This window comes from Poecilia formosa, unplaced genomic scaffold (assembly GCF_000485575.1).
Source record: "Poecilia formosa unplaced genomic scaffold, Poecilia_formosa-5.1.2 Scaffold3, whole genome shotgun sequence".
Classification (NCBI taxonomy): Eukaryota; Metazoa; Chordata; class Actinopteri; order Cyprinodontiformes; family Poeciliidae; genus Poecilia; species Poecilia formosa.
The window spans coordinates 3440586-3459492 of NW_006799942.1; the positions used below are offsets into that span (position 1 = coordinate 3440586).

Consider the following 18907-nt stretch of genomic DNA (forward strand, 5'->3'; position numbering starts at 1 on the left):
TTTCTTGGTTAACGTCAAATTGTCATAAAGACATTTTGAATAATGTCAACTTTGTATTAAAAGTGTCATAATTTACCGAATGACGCTTTATGACAACAGTCATAAATATTCATGAAGGTTTATTCATGTTCATGACAGGTGTTATGTCATGTTTATGACAGTGTCATGTCAGTCTTATTCAACCCCCTTCAAATAAAGTGTTACCAAATATTGTGAAACAGCTTGATGTAGCATTAAGTCTTTTTAGGAATTCACTAAAAATGACATTATTTTTAATGTCATTCATTAGAAATGATGATGCTACGAAGGGAAAACAGTTGAAAAGCACAAAACTCCATGCCAATGATTAGTATACGTACATTTCTAACTCAGAACTCTACATGATGACACATAAGGGTCTTACACAAAACTTGGTAGTTTATCTTTTAATAACTTTTTTTTTTCTGCATTGCAGTCCTAGGGTGGCTTTGATTTCTGTGACAAGTCAAACCTCAAAACACCAATGAGACCAAGTTCAAAATTACTTCCTCAATATTTTATTTGACCAATTCCAGATGGTTCCTTGTCTCCATATAGCACAACGCATTACAACATAAATACAACAATGACAAAAGCCAAATAAAATACAGACAGTTTGAAAGTGTGAACTTTCAATTTTGCTCCTTTGGGTTGGAGTTGGACTTTTGAGGTGCAATTGAGGAATGAAGGCAGAGTATCCATGACAACTTCATTTATCATCATAAATACCTGAATTTCAGTACAGTACATCAGCTCAGTCTACAAAACATTTGCGTATACACAAATAAAATATATATATATATTTTTATGTATTTTTAGAAATCTTGGCTTTCATGTGGCAACACTTCAATCTTTGCAAGAATGTTCAAGAGTTATTTTGAAATTCAGCCATTTCCACAACTATGGAACAAAAAACCTGTATTGCCATTCCTTTTACTGTCCAATAAGGAACCCCAAACAAAGCAGTTTGGAAAAAGGGATCACATTTTATGTATTGCTTCATGGTGGTCAAGCGAACCAGGAGCTTGACAGTAAACTGATATAAAAATGTCCTCGCCTTTTAAATAAACCCTCGACTCCTCCATCATTCTCACCAAGAGTGCCACATGACTAGTAAATTCACTTTTGATTATGCTTCTGCCAACTTGAACGTAACAAATTATACTAATGCCAGTCCATGCTAGATGACAAACATGGATGACAAGAGCTGACCATTAGTGAAAGCGCGCATATCTACACTTCAGGATTGTTATCTGCCATGCAAATATAGAACAAGTAGCTGGAGGAATGACACACTTACTGTGACGTGATATCATAGAGAGGCTCTTGTGAGCACAGAATCAGCATTCTAGCCCGTATTATTTTTGACTCTGATAATTTTATACAAATGAAATTTATGTTTTTGGGTGGTTCAGTCAGGGATTTGGTCATTTCATCTTACTGTATTGCCATCTTAAGTGTCATATGAAAAAAACTTTGGTTTTTTTTTTATTAAAAGTTGCCGTTTTTACCAAGGCACCCTTTGTGAATACAATAAATAGTGATATGTAAAACTTCAACTCGTATGCTAATGCTTCCATCAGTGATTGTTTTCTTCTGAAATCTTCACTTTTCATATTTTCTGACTGCTAAATGCCAGAATGTGATACTAAAATGATCTAATTAGTAACATTAGATAGCAATCTTGATCAATTCTTAATTCAGCAGAATCAGAAGATGCGACCGTTTTTGTCAAAAGACCCATAGTTGTTAGTTTCACACAAATATGACACGGACAATTCAAAGTATCGATAGAATAGAAAAAAAATGTAATAACTTTCTATGTGATACTATTCAGTAAGAGTTAACTAGTGAAGTGACTCCAGTCAACTTTCTTCAATCAGATTGTAAAAAGACACGGGCATATTCCAGTGTGAAAACCAATCAGGTAGAAAAAAGAAAGAATAAAGGAGACAATACCCATGTAAACAAGGCAAACAAGGTCAGCCTCCATCTAACATCTCAATCTATTTAGAACCCAAGGAAGGCTGTGGCAGTGCTCCTTAAATGATTGTTGCATATCTGAAAGTTGAACAATTTTCCTTCTTAATGAGTAAAGTATTTGATGGAGAACATGCTAATTTATAGTAATACTCCACAAACACTTTTGAAAGTTGAAGTAATTCTTAATTTTAAATTTACATTGATTTTAAATCTCTAGATATTTGTTTGTAGTGCACTAGAAATGGACATGATGTGTATTTATAAACAGTTTTAACTTTTTTTCTTGAATATATTTTATTTATCACATAACTGGTTCCTCTCAATAAGCTGGAACATCATTGAAAAGCTATTTTAACAATTCAATTCAAAGTCAAACGTATATTGTAGATTCATAGCACAACTTAAGTGATATATGATATAACTTAAATATTTATTTGATGATTTTGCCCTAAACCCACAAAGATACTCCATTAAACTCTTGTTATATAAACCCAAATAAAAGCATTTTTCATACAGAAATGTCATCTCCCTCTAGGCTATTCTCCATAGACTCTCTATGGGGTTAAAGTAAGGCCAGTTTGACGGTTAATGAAGCACAGTGTTACCATGGCGACTAAAGCTTTTGGCAGTGTGGGCAAAAGCTTGGCAGGTATCAAGACTTGCTGGAAAATGAAATCAGCATCTCCACTGTTTGCCTCCTGGTAAACAGCGGAGATGACAACAGAGTTGAAGTAATGGTGGAAAAATAGCAGCTATGTCTGCAGTTGCTTGTGCATCTTTTACAAGTCACTTTTTCCATCCACTCAACTTTCCATCAGTGTGTTTCGATACAGCACTCCGACCAACCAGGCTCTTCAGCAAAGGCCTTTGGTACCTTATTCTCCCTTTGGAGGATGTAACTGTTTGCCTGTTGGAAATAATCTTCCCACTTATTGTTTAGGCCATAATATTTCTGTTAAAAATGATTTTTATTTGTCTAAGCTAAACTATTCATTAGCTCCAAGAAATAATCATCAAAATAAACAGGTCATTGCGATATATCACTGTGTGTAATGACTCACTTTTTGAATGAAATTACTGAAATAAATTAACTTTTGGACAATATACCAATGTATCAAGGTTTACTGGTTGCTCATAAATAAGGAGGCACAGTCGGGGAGTGATGAAGGTTAAAAAGTAGTGTTAAATTACAGTAGTATTTTAGTACTTTTGCCATTTTCTTCTTTACAAAAGTCTCTGTTACTAAGACTGCGGAGTTTTACGATAAACTCCAAGAATCGGGAGCACTTAGAGGAGTACAATAACGCCCATAAACATGACTAACAAGCACACACCACAAAATAGGTGCAGAGATAAGGAAGGTGTTTACATTGAACGGAGAAGAGGGACAGAAAAGGTGAACAGTTAAAATAATAATAAAAAAGAACAGATCACAAGGAGAAGCTGAAGTGGATAAAGGAAGTTGGAAAGAGAGGCACAGAAAAACCTCGTTTTTTTAAACTGGCCACTTAGTTTTCTGCTGCATTAAGTTCATGAATAAGTCATCTATCCATAAAAAAAAAAGATCTCAGCATCTTCATCCACCAGTTTATCTCAGTTTGTTTCCTTCTGTAGTGGTCCTCTGCAAGCTGGGTGATTTAAAAGGTAACAGGTGTAGGTGGTTGAGACGAAGGCTGCAAGGATTCCTGCAGGGCCTCTCACTGCTCTTCTAACCAGGAAGGCTTGTCGGCCCCTGGGGGCCTCAACTTTATGTTAAACTGCTTCAGCGTTTGCTCCAGCTGCTGCTGATTGCCAGCAAAGTACGCTGAGATGGCATTATGGAAGAGAAGGAGCTGCTTATGCATTACCTTCACCTGATGCAGGGGAAAAGGAAAATCATATGCAGGTTTAGGTTTGGTTTGCTCAGATCACAAAAAAAAAACAAACACAGCGTGCCAACTTTTTAGCATTTAGAAAACAACAACGATTTAGACCTACAACACAGACTAACCTTATTTTCCTCCAGAAATTTGAGCTTAATGATAACATCTGAGCGAAGGCGTTCATACTTTTCCTTATGAACTTGGTACTGCTCTTGTGCAGCATCTATACGAGCCATGGTCACTGCATCTCTGGGACCCAAACTTAGCTCCTCAAGGTCTGACCGGTAGGCATCAAACTCCAGTCTGAGCACACACAAAATGAAACAGAGAATGTACAGATATTTAGATTCAGAAAAGGATATTCAAATATTCAGAGAAAAGCTAAACATTCTTGTACAGCAAACATTTACTTCCAGTACAACAATACTTCATATGTAAACTGCTTTATTACTCTCCTCCCACTGGGTGGCAGCAACTGCATGTTATTCAGTTCATCACTGACAGGCTTTCTTAATACTGCAAGTTTGCAAGCAAATTCATAGATAATGTATATATACACTAAAAAATATTAACAATATGTACATAATGAAACCATATTTGTATCTTTCAGTAATGAAAAGTTAATTTTAAGTAATTGAGAGTGCCATTTTTAATGAGAACGAAAAAAGGGGGGAAAAAAGAATAATGTTTTAATAGCTTGTCAGAAGCAGCACATTTATTGGCAACTGTCTCAAACTAGCTTTTATTTTGGTTTTTCAACAAAGATCTGTAAAAAGTTGTTTTTTAAGTTTATCAAATTGATAGAAGCATTTTTCTACAGATCCATTAACTGAAAAAACATTTTAAATACATCTTCATCCAGAGATGAAGATGTATTGTTTTTGAATGTGCCTTTTTAAATCTGCTTACCTCGCATTTTCATACATCCTGATTGTCCACAGAGTGTCCTCCATTGTCTTATTGACTAATGTGTTAATGCTGGATACAAAGAAGTTAATGGCACCAAGTAAAGTCTCCCCATTCTTACACAGTAGTTTCTGGGTCTCTGCATTGTAGCCAAACTCATCCTGTAAAGAATGAAGCGAGTTCCTCATTGTTTTCTAAACGAATCCAATTTTACATTAAAACATTCAAGAACAGTTCAACATGTAGAATGCTCATTTTTGGAGGACTCACTCGTAGCTCTGGAGATTTCTGACTGAGATCAGCAAACGTGTCGCCCAACGCGTGCTGTGTCTGCACCATGTTGTAAAAATGATTGGTCAGCGCTTTGGCCAACCGCAGCACATTTTCATATTTCCTTTTGGTGTCCCTCAGAACCTCTATCTGAGCCTCCAGCTCCAGATCCACAGTCCGAGAGCCGCGACCAAAACGCTCTGAGATCATTTGCTTCGTACACTGAAACAAAACAGAAAGACATGAATAACATAATTCAGTTCGTTCAGTGACTGTTTGTAAAGACAAATGAGGCAGTCTTGGTTTGGAAAGCCTGATATTTTGTCATTAGCACAACATCGCCGTCCCTCTCATTTATGAAAACAGCCTTTCAGATACCTTATAGGTGTTTAAACCCCATTTCTTCACTGCTTCATATTTTTCCACAGCCACACCACGCGTTGCCTCTTCTGCCGTCATCGAGCTGCTGCTGGTGCTGTGTTGCATGTTGGGACCTGAAACATACAAGTAGACACGGATAGTAAACAACAGACATAAGCTAAACTTTCAAGAAGATGAGCTCGATCTCAGGTAAGATATGCCTAAGCAGACATCTCCGACTCCTCGATGCAAGAAGCATTTGAAAACGATTAAAGATACCCACAACCAGCCCCTAAATGACTGAATGAATTAGGAGCAAAGAAAACAGTAATATGATGATGATCTTTAAGCAGACGAACAGATAAATTCCACAAGACATTTATAGTGGCAACTATCTAAATAATTAAAACTGCACATGTAACTGTACACACAATCCCCATGGTGATGCACGGTGGTGGCAGGATTATGCTGTTTGGCTTTTCTCCAAGGAGAGTAAAGCTGCCAAAAATGGTATTAAACTCAGTCTCTAAATAAGTAAAGCTGATAGAGAGGCTTCACCAAAGTGGTACTAAAAAAAATAAGAACTTGGTTGTTGGTAGTTGCTAAATACAAATGCAAGCCACACTATTCAGACTTTACGGAAAAGTTTGAAACAAAAACATTAAACTCCCTCATAAAATGTTTCTAAAATCTGATAAAATACACTTATGTTTTTGGTCATTATGTGACAATGTGAAAAATGTCTGGAGGTACGAACACTGCGAGGCAAAAAGAAGGCAACATAAAATAAAAGCCAGAAAGGAGAAAAAAAAATGATGGCACCACATGTAGAAGACAGCAAGTGTACATGTAGGAGGCAAATTTGAAAAGAAAGTGAAGGACAAGCAGAAGCCAGAAGAACAAAGATAAAAAGACAACATCTATTGCATAACTGTCGGTGAACAATGCAGACGTGAGCAAATATGTGGAAGACTGAGTTAAGGCTATACAAAACAGGATGAAGACCTGGATAATTAGCAATAACTGAATATGACAAAAAATAAATACAATATTACTTTTGTCAATATTTTTACATTTTATATGATAGCGTAGGTTGCGTTGCTTTAGCTGCGAACTCTTCATAAAAGCTGAACAAAGCTTTCATGAAGAGTCAAAAAGCCGTGAAGGTCACCTAACGGAAACACTTTGGTTTCATTTCATAGCCTTAACTCGAAGGACGTGGCAAGTCGTGAAACACAGGTTAAGAACAAACAGTTGGTTAAATTATCTACATATTGACATGATTGTTTGCATCTCCCCTCATGCGTCCCGTTTTCTTTGAAATGGACAAAAGCCAAGTCAGGTGAAAATCCGAACTTGTGTGTTTATCGTTTTATTTTTCTGTTAAAGTATCCTGTACCATTCACCTTTAGAAACTCAGAAAAAAGAAAGCAGGTAAGAATGCCTTTATTAACCTCCATCTCCAGTAAGGCAGAAGTGCAGAACAGGAACATCCCCCAACAGTTTAAAACAGATCACCCACACCGTAAAGAGAGCATATTTCCAAAATGAGTAATTTTTCATGAGAGAAAGATCGGAAATATATACAGAAATAACATAAAATGAAATACACCTTAAATTTGATCCATTTCAAAGAAAGCATTGGAAATTTGTTCATAACCTCTACAAACTCCTAAATGTCATATTTTTTAGGTTACATTTTGGAAAGAAGCTCTTGATTACAAGTAATAATTAAATCTAGGCCACCAAATCCTGTAACAGGGATCCTTTTGTTAAACTCAGGATTGTAGCACACAGCAGGGCCTGAGAAAAAGAAATAAATAACAATAAATGATATCACACCAAAATAAAAAAAATAGTGGCATGTTTGTAAAAAATTGTAGTCAAATAGCAAATTCCTCATTGGTGAACACCAGGAGTCAAGTGGTGATCGTGATCAATATTTTTAACAATGAGCTTAAGGATAATGTTCTTAAAACTAAGCCCATTAGTTAGTTTTTTTTATTTTATTTTACCAATTCCTTACTATTGTGATTTAATCTCATATCTCAATTTTAAACATAAGCTATTGGAAAATACAAAAATAACATATTTCACAAGGAATACTGGCTTGGACACATAAGGAAGCCCAACTCAGGAAGGACTGAAGCAGTACCTTTAATGGAGCCGGTGGGAATGATCCCCTCAGCTGCTCCTCCATAACCTCCAGAAACAATGCTCGTCTCGTTGAGATTGGGACCTGATACCATCACCTGCTGTAGATCCTGATAACCACAACAGGAATAGAATAACAACAAACATGTTGAGCACTGGGGTTGGGTATGGACATATAGGCATTATAACTTCAGTGTTAATATTACATTGCTGGACATAAAACAGTAAAAGTCTATCCTCGACTGGGACAAATAATATTATGGTAAGAAGCCAAAGGGAAAAAAAGGCTTAAAACACAATAGTGCTGGTCAAATGTGTGTTCATTTTAACATATTTCACTTTACCAGTTGGTATTATTTATTAAAGTACAAGGTGAAAGAAACATTTGTTATGGACAGATTCACTTTCAGGCAAAACACCAGACTGACATGAATTTACTCAAATAAATCCTCTTATTTTACTTCAACACAATGATAACTACTACTATAAATATTTCAGTAGATGTGGATTATAACAACCTTAAAATGATTTTATTTTAAGACTGACACTGTTTCTGAAAAGCAACAAGCTGATTTACTAATTTGCTAATATAGCTACATGTGATGAAAGATTTTTTTTATTTATTTTTTTACAATGTATATCAGTATTTTTCAACCCTTGTCCACAAGGCGCACCACCTTGAATGTTTTAGAAGTCTCACTGCTTCAGCACACCTCTGATGATGGCTGATTAACAGGCTTTTGTTGAACTGCAATCCTCTGCATCGGGTGTCTTAAACAAGGTAAACATCTAAAACATGCAGGGCAGAGTGTCGTGTTCAGCACCACAGCGGGGAGACGCTGATGAAACATTATGAGACTCCGATAAGACAAATGAAAGCCTTTTCCTACAGTTTGTTTTTATAAGGAAAAATGCAGAAAATAGCTCCGGATTGCGGAAGCCATTTCCTTTTAGTAGACAAATACAAAAAGGTATGATTAAGACTAATGACATGAAGTGAAAATAAAAGAGGGTGGGGGGGACATTTTACCCTGTTTGAAGTGAAACATACCAAGTACATTTAACATAATTTTCAATTTGTGAAGACAGAGCTCTAACCCCATAAAGTTCCTCCTTACCTTAAAAACACATTTCAAACAATAAAAGGAATGACATCAGAATGGAAGTGAATTGAAACAAATATAAAAACATAGGTTTGGTAGAACACAATGTTTAGAAGAATAATACTATATATTCTGCTTGTCAATGCTAACCTGCAAGAGATTTAAAAAAAAAAAATAAATAAATAAAAAATAATTGCCCACAGGCATCACCAAAAAGCACACAGAAAGTAGGTCAAATGAGCACATTCTAAACAATCCAGATTAAATAACTTTGAGTTAACTAGAAGCTGTTTGTTAATGCGAGTCAGTCGGACGGACACCCCGAAACATTTAACAGACTCCTAGCAACTGTTAGTATGAAACACAGCACATACGTTTCCCATTAAAGCCTGATACGACAGGGAGAGAGAGAGAGAAAACAACCCACTGAACAGAACAACACCGACACCACAAACCCAAATGCACGAATGGCCTGCTCACCCTGGTGCCTCTGGAGCTCCCTACCTTCTCATCTAAGCTCCACTGCAGCTTTGCAGCCTGCACAGAGATGGAAGGGTGGGGGGTGGGGTCGACAAACACAACAACAAGTTTTAAAAAAATAACAGAAGGAGAGACAAAATTAAAAACTCATAACTCAAAGGATGAGACGACATGTACAACAAAAGGTTACTGTAACGGCCACAGACAGGAGTGATGACGCAAGATGCAGACTAGCGAGGAAGGGCACCGTCACTCACTCATTGTTTGGCTCGCTGATTTTAAAGCATGAGTTGATTTGCAATCAGACCGATTTCACAATTATTTCATCACGGCAAATTAAATGAAAAACAAACACAAATGTGGGAATAAAACTTATAGATACACAACAAATGACAAACATTCAAACAAAACAAAATAAAAAAAACATTTAGAGTGATTAACATAACAGGCACGACTGTGGACGGTAACTGATTTTCTCCTCACATCCCCCTGAGACACGGGCTTCATCCACAGCACCGCAGCATTGTGTGAGAATTCATAGCTAGTCCTAACTAGGGATGCACAACAATATGAAAATATACAGCTGCACATGATTATGTCAGTTAAGTTGGATTTACATCAACCTTATGCCTCTCTGTCTGTCATAATGTCTCCAGTACTCTCTGTGTGATTAGGAACTATTATCTATCACAGGTGTGGAATAAGTGAGTCTTTATCCAATATACTATATTATTTATGAATACATTTGACACTTGAGATAAAATGATCAACTGGATACATCTCTTTGCTATATTAATCTTGCACACCGTGGTAATGCAATAACAATACATTTTGAAGCCCTAATCCCAACCACACTAATCGTGTTGATGGCTATGACCTCTGTCATAAAAATGTCTATGTTTTAAAACGTTAGGAAAATCCTATGAACCAGGCTTTTTTTTTTTTTATTAAACAGCTTTTTCATCCAGAGACTCTACCCTAACAAGAGATATTTCTTTAGTGACAGAAACTTTCAACTAACCTTCAACGGGTGAACTATGCCATAAAAAGATTAACAGTCCCCTTCAAATGTGATTATTTTTGAAATAATCTTTTTTTGAAGAATGTCAAATATCTCAGGATATGGTCCACTTCAAAACAAAAAAAGAACAAGATGGTGAGAAATTATCAGTCTTGTAAAGGAGTAAATGATGAGTGTCATTATTTTCAGTTGGGTTTTATTTAGAGTTTTTCAGTTTTTTTCAGTGCAACAGAGAGATAGAGATAACACTACAAGTCCAGGAAGTTTTGGAGAAATCACTCTTCTCTTATACTAATGTATGTTTTATCAATTCATGTTTTCCATTTCTCCAAAAAAATATTTATTTTACCACTGGTAACCATAATAAGCTAAAATCTATTTCAGCAGGTCGGTGCTTTATAAAATCAGTAATCAAAAATGTGCTGTTATTTGAACAGATAATAGAAATAACACAGCTTCAGTACCTGACAAATACTTTTGAAAACATTTGATTTCTCTAATGCAGAATGTAACCATTTTAAGAAGCAAAACAAGAACTTTGTATTTTATTTTACAGCACTAACCAATGTTGCGGCATCTGCTCAACGTGGGTGAAAACTGACAGACATGGCTTTCTCATTGCACATTTGCAGTGCGGTGTTTGCTCGAAATAAATAAAAATGACAAAGCATAAAGAGGAGAAACTCTTCAGTGACTCATCTATTAGCTAACGTATTGTTCATCACTGTCCAAGCAACAGAACTGACCAATAAAAGGCTGCTTTTCATGTTAGCCAGGGAGCTCCTTGGCAGTCAGCCCTTTCTCCATCAAGCTGACAGTCACCACCCCTGTTCTGACACATGCACCATCTGAAACCAATTGCCGCTCTCTATTCTGCCAATCTTAATGTTTCTGTGCATGACCGACACAGGCTGCTTCAGCTTCACACACGTCAGTTACCAATCTGATTCTAGAGAGCTGTCACCCAAGGACAAAACCCTGCTAGTTTCAAATTGCATGGTTGCTATGACAGCTGCTCAACAGACAGAACAGTTGAACACCTCTCTTAAATAAACACATGAGAATGAGCTGGCAACCCAAACCTGTTGAATATTTGACTTACTATTGGAAGCAGGAACCCTTTTACAACTTGAGCGCAGGCATACAATTTGGTGAGCAAATAATAAATAACTGTAAAAGCTTCCTCCAGGATCTTTGTTCTGTTTGCCCAACAAGGCGTTCCTAAGGATGTCGGAAAATCAACAACCCTTTTCCAGTCCGAGACCTCAAAAGTGACGTCTTTTCCTACAAAGGTTTTTGTTCCAGCTGTATTAATGTGGTAAGCTGTGCAGTAGGTAAAAATATCAGAATGTAAGAAAATCATTCAATAGCAAAAGTAAAAGGATTGTGGGGTGTTTTCTGAGAAACATACAGTGTACATCTTTAAAGAAAGCTGTCAAAATAAATGAAGCCCCTTCTGGTCTTCTGAAAACATATTCAATAATAAGATAAAGGTTTGATATCAGAACAGAAGAGAAGCCTTCTGTAACAGAATTGGCTCCTTAAACACACCAGAGACAAAAGTGTAATCCTATACACAAGCTTACAAGAGTTGTGTGAAAGAGCAAAGGGTTTCCAAGGAGACAGCTGGACTACAGCGCCTGATTTCCAATACCTGATCTCCCTCTCCTGTGGACAAGCAAGCTGTCCAGTACAACACAAAGCTATGTGGACAGAAAAACAAAAGTCAGAAATACAAGTCAACAATATATGTTCAGTATCTAAAATGATAATAAAACTGAAACGAGTAAACAAATAAAAAAGTGGGGGGAAGAAAACATAACTAGATGACTGCAAAGTAACTTGCAGCTTCTAAGAGGAGACGTTTTGGTACATGTTTTCACAGATTGTGGGGTGAATGGCATGAACAGAACAATCCCACTCAGCTAATCATGTGACAGCTGGGAACACAACCCAAATCCATAATCCTGAATCACTGACAGGAAAAAAAAAAAAAAACCTTTACAACTACAAATAATGAAAAAAAATAAGTTCAATAAACAATGATAGCATGTAATGAGAGCTAAACTTAAATCAAAATAAGTTAAAGTGACTTTTCAAATGTTGACAGAATGCTTAGAACGACAACTGAAGTTGTGTTTTTGTGTGCTCAGTGTTTGTTGACTTCCTCAGCTGAAGTTTGGATGCGTTTTAGTTGCTCTACACATGAGCTTTACGCAAGAACCGCAGCAACGAAGTCTTCACATCTGGGAATGTCAAAATCTAGACCACTCCCCTTTATAACTTGTGTTGGAAAAACTAAAAACAACATTCCCTTATCAGGACAGTCCATGAGAGCAATTAATTTATACCATATAAAACAACATCCAAAAAATAACCAGGCAGTACATAAAATATTAAGCAAGTCCTGCACATACAAACTGTGTTGTGTTTGCTGTATTTTGAGTAAGAGGTTACAAATTGGGTTTTGTTGGCTCTGCAGTGCCATTTCAAAATGTCACATGAACATTGTCAGCCAAGTGTCACCCACCTGTTCAAGGCTGTCGTCTTCTGCTAATGCCCCCGTGTCGCCATTACTGTTAATAGGAATCTCCATTGTGGCTGCTTTACTCATAACACTGTCCGTCATAATGCACTCTGCCTGCAAGACAAAAAGAGGAAAGGGAATTAAAAGGCTTAACCGCAGCCTGGAAGAGGATAGACCGCAGAACTTAGTTAAAACAGCCAAATCAATGAAGCAGATGGGAATATAATTACCACTAACAGCGGAGGTGGATTTCAAAGAGCAAGGCTGCTGCTCAGAATAAAAACAACACACCTATTACAGCCCCCCACCTCCTCTATATACACACAGACAAAGAGGCAATGATCTGCTCAAGTGAAGTGGCCACTCTTACTCTAAAACTCAATCATGCTTGGGTTACCAGCACTTACTGCCCCCAGAAAAAACAGCTTTGACAAAAAAGGGAAAGGTTTATGTCAACATTCTCAAGTTATCTTAAGAGATCAAACTCATTTGGATTTATATATTACACATGAAAGCATGACCAAATACTCAGCAAAAGATACTGCTGGACACCCAGTAGCAGTGTATCTATTTTTAGTTTTTCTTTAGTTGATCTAGAAAACATCAAGACTGAAGAGAAGCCGTATGAGAAATCCAAGCAAATGCCAATAGAAACTGTTACAGGATATTTCTAAATAACTTGTGTCCTACTACTAACCCAGAATTTTGCAGATCTTCTGCTTCATCAGTGCTGACTGGTTACAGGTCAGTCTGATTTTTTAATGATGAAAGAATGACACTATTTTCATGTCACAAAAACAACACATATCAATGTGGGAGCTTTTGCTGAGGGAAGAAGAATCAACTGTTAAAGGAAACTATTTTCTGTGCCTCCTTTTTTCATGCTTTACTTTTCTGTATCATTCCATGTTATATATTAACATATGGCTTTATTTCTTTGCACGCATCATGCCAAGTGCAGCTTTAGAAATATAGATTTATTTGGAAAATTCTTGATTTGTTAAGTACTTATTTTAACTTTCTGTTAAATAAAACTTACATGGTTTGAAATAGACTATTAGATTACAACAATTACAATCGGTAGAGCGTCTGTGCAGTTTGGTACACAAAAATTGCTTCCAATTATATTTTGACAAAGCATTTAAGAAGATCGAGTCATCAAAGGAGCAGTGGAAAACTAGTTCATAATGCAAAGACGACAGTCCGAACAATATTAACAGTGTGTGGGGTTTTCAAACATCAGGATGCCAGATTATTTTCATGTTTGTCATCAAATATCAGAAAAAGCATTATTTGTGTGTGTGTATGTGTGTGTGTGTTGTGTATTCAGCTTCCAATGAATTGCCGCATGTTTAACAGGTTTCCACAAGTTTGACCACTCACTAAAAACGGCTCCACCGGAGCAGCCTGGAAGTACAGATAAAACACTACTGAAGGAATTGTAACCTGCTTGTTTACACTGCCTCTGACTTCACTTAACAGGCTTTTCCACAGCAAGGACTCACTTAGATATGGACAAGGTCTGTTGACTTTACATATCAACTACAGAACTATATCTATTAAAACAATATGCACACTAGGAACGTTGAGAGATAACTACCGATTTGAATCTATGGCCTATTGGTTTGCATAGATGCTTTTATAAATGAGTTAAATGAATGCCTGAATGAATCCGTGAATTAGATAAGCTGGGACTCAAGATAATCAGATATTAGGAGAGAAAAACATAAAAAAAAAATAAAAAAAACTGTCGTAGACGTGGGTTAAAACCAGATCTACAACTCTTTACATTATTCAAAAAATAATAATAATAATAAATACATTTACATGTGAGCTGAACTGTTGCACTCAAAATCCCTTAAAACATAAGTCCGGTAGAAAGTGGGAACTAGGATGGGAACTGAAGCATGGCAAGCATTACTGAGTCCTGGCAGATGCAGCAGAACAGGTGCAAAGGTTCTCACCCTCATTCGCATAGAAAAGTGTCAATCCTATTTCAATACGCACATAACAATAAGAACAACGAGACAACAACAGCTTGATTGATTGATTGATTGATTGATTGATAGGAATCTGTGAGTGACATTTAAGTTTTTTCTTTAAAAGCCACGTTTTCAGTTGAACATCACGTATGCAGCTGTTACTGAGAAGCTGGCTAAAGTGGTCAGAGAAAACAACCTAAATCCCAAGAAATATCTGTTCAACATGTGAGCTTGTGTGCATGAGAATTATAAAGCTGCATATATTAAAAACGGCTAAAATACTGGCATGTCATTTTCAGACAGTTTGACTTACGATGGTGTGCCTGGTCCCTTCGTTGATACAGCGCTCTTCGCAAAGCTAACGCGAAAGCTAATAGCAAGCTAGCTGCAATGCATCCCGTTCCCTGCGAGATTCAGAGCTGAATGTCCTGCAAACTGTCTGTCCTTATGGGAAAAGACAGAGAAAAACTCCTGCTTAAGAATACCGGAAACACATTTCAAGGTAATGGTTAACTCTACGATCCGTGTACAGTAGGACTACGTAAATAACCCTGGTGTGTGAAGCCAAGGGAAACGCTTTACGGAACTGACGACGTGCTTCAAGACAAAGAATGTCTATTTACGACAGGATGAAGTACTCCGACACAATGTCCCAAAATTCAACATAAGCCGTGGTTTTCACAAATAATTGATAACTAAAAAGTAATGAATGTCACGAAGAAAAAACAATTTCTTACATATAAGAGAATATGAGAGTTTCTTAAAAGGTTTAGTCAAACTAAAAGCCATTAGAAGTTTTTTTTTTGAAGCACAAAACTTACTCTGATCTCTGTCTCGTCAGCTCCTCTCCTCCTAGTGGACAGAATTCCAAGCAAATTCTAGCCATTAAAAATGCGTGAAATTTTAAACAGCGTGAGAGGTTTTTGTTTTTGGTCCAACCTATCTTTGGCATGTGATTTTCTCTACAATATGCCGTGGCGTCTGTCACCAAATCAGAGGCTGCTGGATCTGTGTATATAACTTATTTGTTTGACATAAAATTATTCATATTCATATTGTACTCTGGTTGGTTCATTTCAAGCTCTTGGTAACTGGACCCAAGAGTTGGATTAACCTTTTTTTTTTTTTTTTTTGCAGAACATAAACATAAAATGGACTGTTTTGTTTTATGTTCACAGTGACTAGAGGTAATGAAAGCACACACTCATGAATCCAGTGTCTTCCACTGTCGTTGGCATTAGGCTGTGTTTATGTGTTTGATTTTTAACTGAATATTTATTTCATAAAAAATAGTGGTTGACTTTCGGCATGTATTTTGAAGTACGTTGTTCCTGTTTACAACTATGATTTTCATGATCCAAAGCAATTTTTGTATGTTACATCTTATAGTAATTAACAAAATTGTTTATTTGACTTCAAAAACTAGAGTCAATGCTGCTTTACATTTAATTTATAAGTTGAAAATTTGTATAGTTAAATGCAATAAATTAGTTGTGATCTACAGAAGATAAACAGAGAGCTCAAGAAAATGTTTAGCTCTTAATATATAATAACAAAGGCTATTTATAAAGACTGGATGACATGTCAATTTATGGTCTTAAATTGCAAAATAAGGTCTGCAAATTGTTTGTAGAATGGTTTCATTTTTATATCACTTTGCATGAGCTGTTTTCAAACTCATTGTTTTGTGACTACATTTCCTGTGGACTTATAAATTAGTTTTGTTTCAAATTTATGTTAAGAGTATATTAAATACCATCCATCCATCCATCCATTTTCTTTACACCCTTGTCCCTCAGTGGGGTCGGGAGGGTTGCTGGTGCCCATCTCCAGCTATCGTTCCGGGCAAGAGGCGGGGTCACCCTGGACAGGTCGCCAGTCTGTTGCAGGGCAACACAGAGACACACAACCATGCATACACACACTCACACCTAGGGGCAATTTGGAGAGGCCAATTAACCTGATAGTCATGTTTTTGGACTGTGGGAGGAAACCAGAGTACCCGGAGAAAACCCACGCATGCACAGGGAGAACATGCAAACTCCACGCAGAAAGACCAGGGCCGGGAATCGAACCCAGAACCTTCTTGCTGCAAGGCAACAGCTCTACCATATTAAATACATTAACTTCAATATATTTTACCCTATAATTAATATATGTTATAGAATACAGACTTCAATGGAAGACAAAAGTATTTGGAAATGTCCAAGGTTTTTAAAAAAGTTTGTGAATATATCAAGACATAGTAAAAAGACAGATAATTTCAGTTTTGGGTTAACAAAATATTGGTAAATTTGACATAAACTGTTAAATTATGGAAAATATTTTGATGGAAATTCTGGAAGAAAAAAAAAACAGAAAATGTCCTGGTAACTTTTTGGCAGGATATTTTCTTTTTTTTTTTTTTTACAGAATTTCCCTCAGAAATTTCCTGTTTTCCGTAAAAAAACAGGAAAATGTCCTAGTAATTTTCTGCCAGTACATTTTCTGTTTTTTTACGGAATTTCTTTTACTGTGAACATGCAAACTCCATGCAGAAAGACCCCAGCTGGGGTCTTGCTGCAAGGCAACAGTACTACCTACTGCGCCACTGTGCAGCCTGCTTCTTTTAACATTGAAACTATAAAATGAAATTACAATCTGACTTTTAGTACAAAACAGCAAAATGCTTGTGGGTAATCGATAGCCAACGAAACCCAAGTGTTGCTCAAGAACCCAACTTCCTCAAGCAAACCATCTCTGACGGATCTTCTGGTTTTCTTCATCCATTGCTGGCAACAGATGCTCCTCTTCATCCACTGCCCGTGACTCTGTCCGCCCTCCAATGCAAGTCAAAACCATCTGTCAGCTCTCGGCTCCCTCCCCAGAACCAACCTAACCCCAGCTTACTGGATAGATGGATTCTTCTCCACCTATCCAGTAAGCTACTCAGTCAGTCATCAAATTCTCACTGACTGCAGAGGTGGTACATATCTCACCTCTGCTTTCATCTCTCCCTAGTGTCCCACCAGCCTGGTTTGCTGACCAGTAATCAAGAATCCCACTTGCTGTCATTTTTGACATTTGTAAAATAAATCAGCTTTATCTGATTTCCAAGTTTCCCTGGTGTGTTTCTGTATGTGGGTCAGGCATCCAGCCTCCCACATGAGGCTGGATCGAGGGGAGGCAGGATCGACGGAAGGCTGGATAGAGGTGAGGCTGGATCGAGGTGAGCCATGCATCTCACCTTGACACATGGCTCAAGGTGACTGGTTTGGAAAACAGTCACCTTGAGAGGGGCTGGACATACTTCCACTCTGGAGTTGCACGTGGTGAAAGACATTTTAAATTATAAACAATGAAAATATTTGACTTAAAATGAACTTTAACTGTTTAAATCAGTTTCCTCAAATTGTTTGAACTCAAACTAACTAGTGTTACAGCATTATTATTATCAATCCTACAATAACTACGGTAGTTAATGCAATAGCATATCCTGCAACTTCTGCCATACACAGCTTTCTGAGAAAGCTGTTCTCATAATCTTTAAAGACCTTTTTCATTGCTTCTCGCAACAGCTCGATCATCTTAGCAATGAGATTTTCATCCTTTGTTGTCAACAAATGATCTAGTTCTGAGCTATTGTGTGTATTTTTCAGCTCATCAAGAACCTTCCTGCACATACGTTTCTGATTTTTTAATGTTGTAGAAAAATTCTTTGGGATTGTGATACCTTCTGTCACTCTGTCTCTGATTTTGGTGATGAGAGCGATTTCCTCTTCGCCGAGCTGATCTAAAGCTTTTAAAATCCCGCTTTCAATCAGCAGCCTAAGCGTTACATTTGTTGCAAACAGCTGCAGCTGTTGTCTTTCAAGTACCTTCTCCGTAGGGTCAGGAACATTGGGATAATTAAAAAATATCCTTTTTATATTCATTTGTTCTTTAAAAGTCTGCACAACACAATTCTACGCTTTTGAGAGAGAGAACTCTTAGAACTTTTGTTTGTGAAGAGTCATTGACGGAGACAGTAACTCAAAAGATATCAAAGCCTTTGATGTGTCATCATCCAGTTACATCCTGTTAGTGACGTCATAGGGCATATACCTTGTCAAGTTTGTCGTTAGTTTCCCGACCAAGTTTTGGCCGGGAAACTAACGTATTTTTCCCGCCGCGCTCCCGTATTAGTATTGTTAAGTAAAGTTCCCGCATTATGATATATTAATTTAAAATAATTTCTGTGCCTCTCCAAGCGGAATTAAATC

At 37.0% G+C, this 18907-nt stretch overlaps 1 protein-coding gene across 6 annotated transcripts; it reads right to left on the reverse strand.

Annotated features, from left to right (window-relative positions):
* Positions 1-520: 520 nt before the first annotated feature.
* Positions 521-15281, reverse strand: arfip2b (ADP-ribosylation factor interacting protein 2b). Of its 6 annotated transcripts, none has more exons than XM_007555350.2 (10): positions 14980-15281; positions 12688-12798; positions 9161-9193; positions 7555-7663; positions 7146-7202; positions 5418-5533; positions 5040-5261; positions 4773-4930; positions 3992-4166; positions 521-3854 (listed from the first exon to the last, which is right to left on the reverse strand). In XM_007555350.2, the coding sequence occupies exons 2-10, from the start codon at positions 12784-12786 to the stop codon at positions 3699-3701; spliced, it is 1125 nt and encodes a 374-aa protein (XP_007555412.1). In that variant the 5' UTR covers positions 12787-12798; positions 14980-15281; the 3' UTR covers positions 521-3698. The 6 variants fall into 6 exon arrangements, with proteins under 6 accessions (XP_007555412.1, XP_007555404.1, XP_016528775.1 ...); XM_007555342.2 differs by having other exon boundaries at positions 9137-9193; positions 14980-15280; XM_016673289.1 differs by lacking the exon at positions 9161-9193 and having other exon boundaries at positions 14980-15280.
* Positions 15282-18907: the final 3626 nt, after the last annotated feature.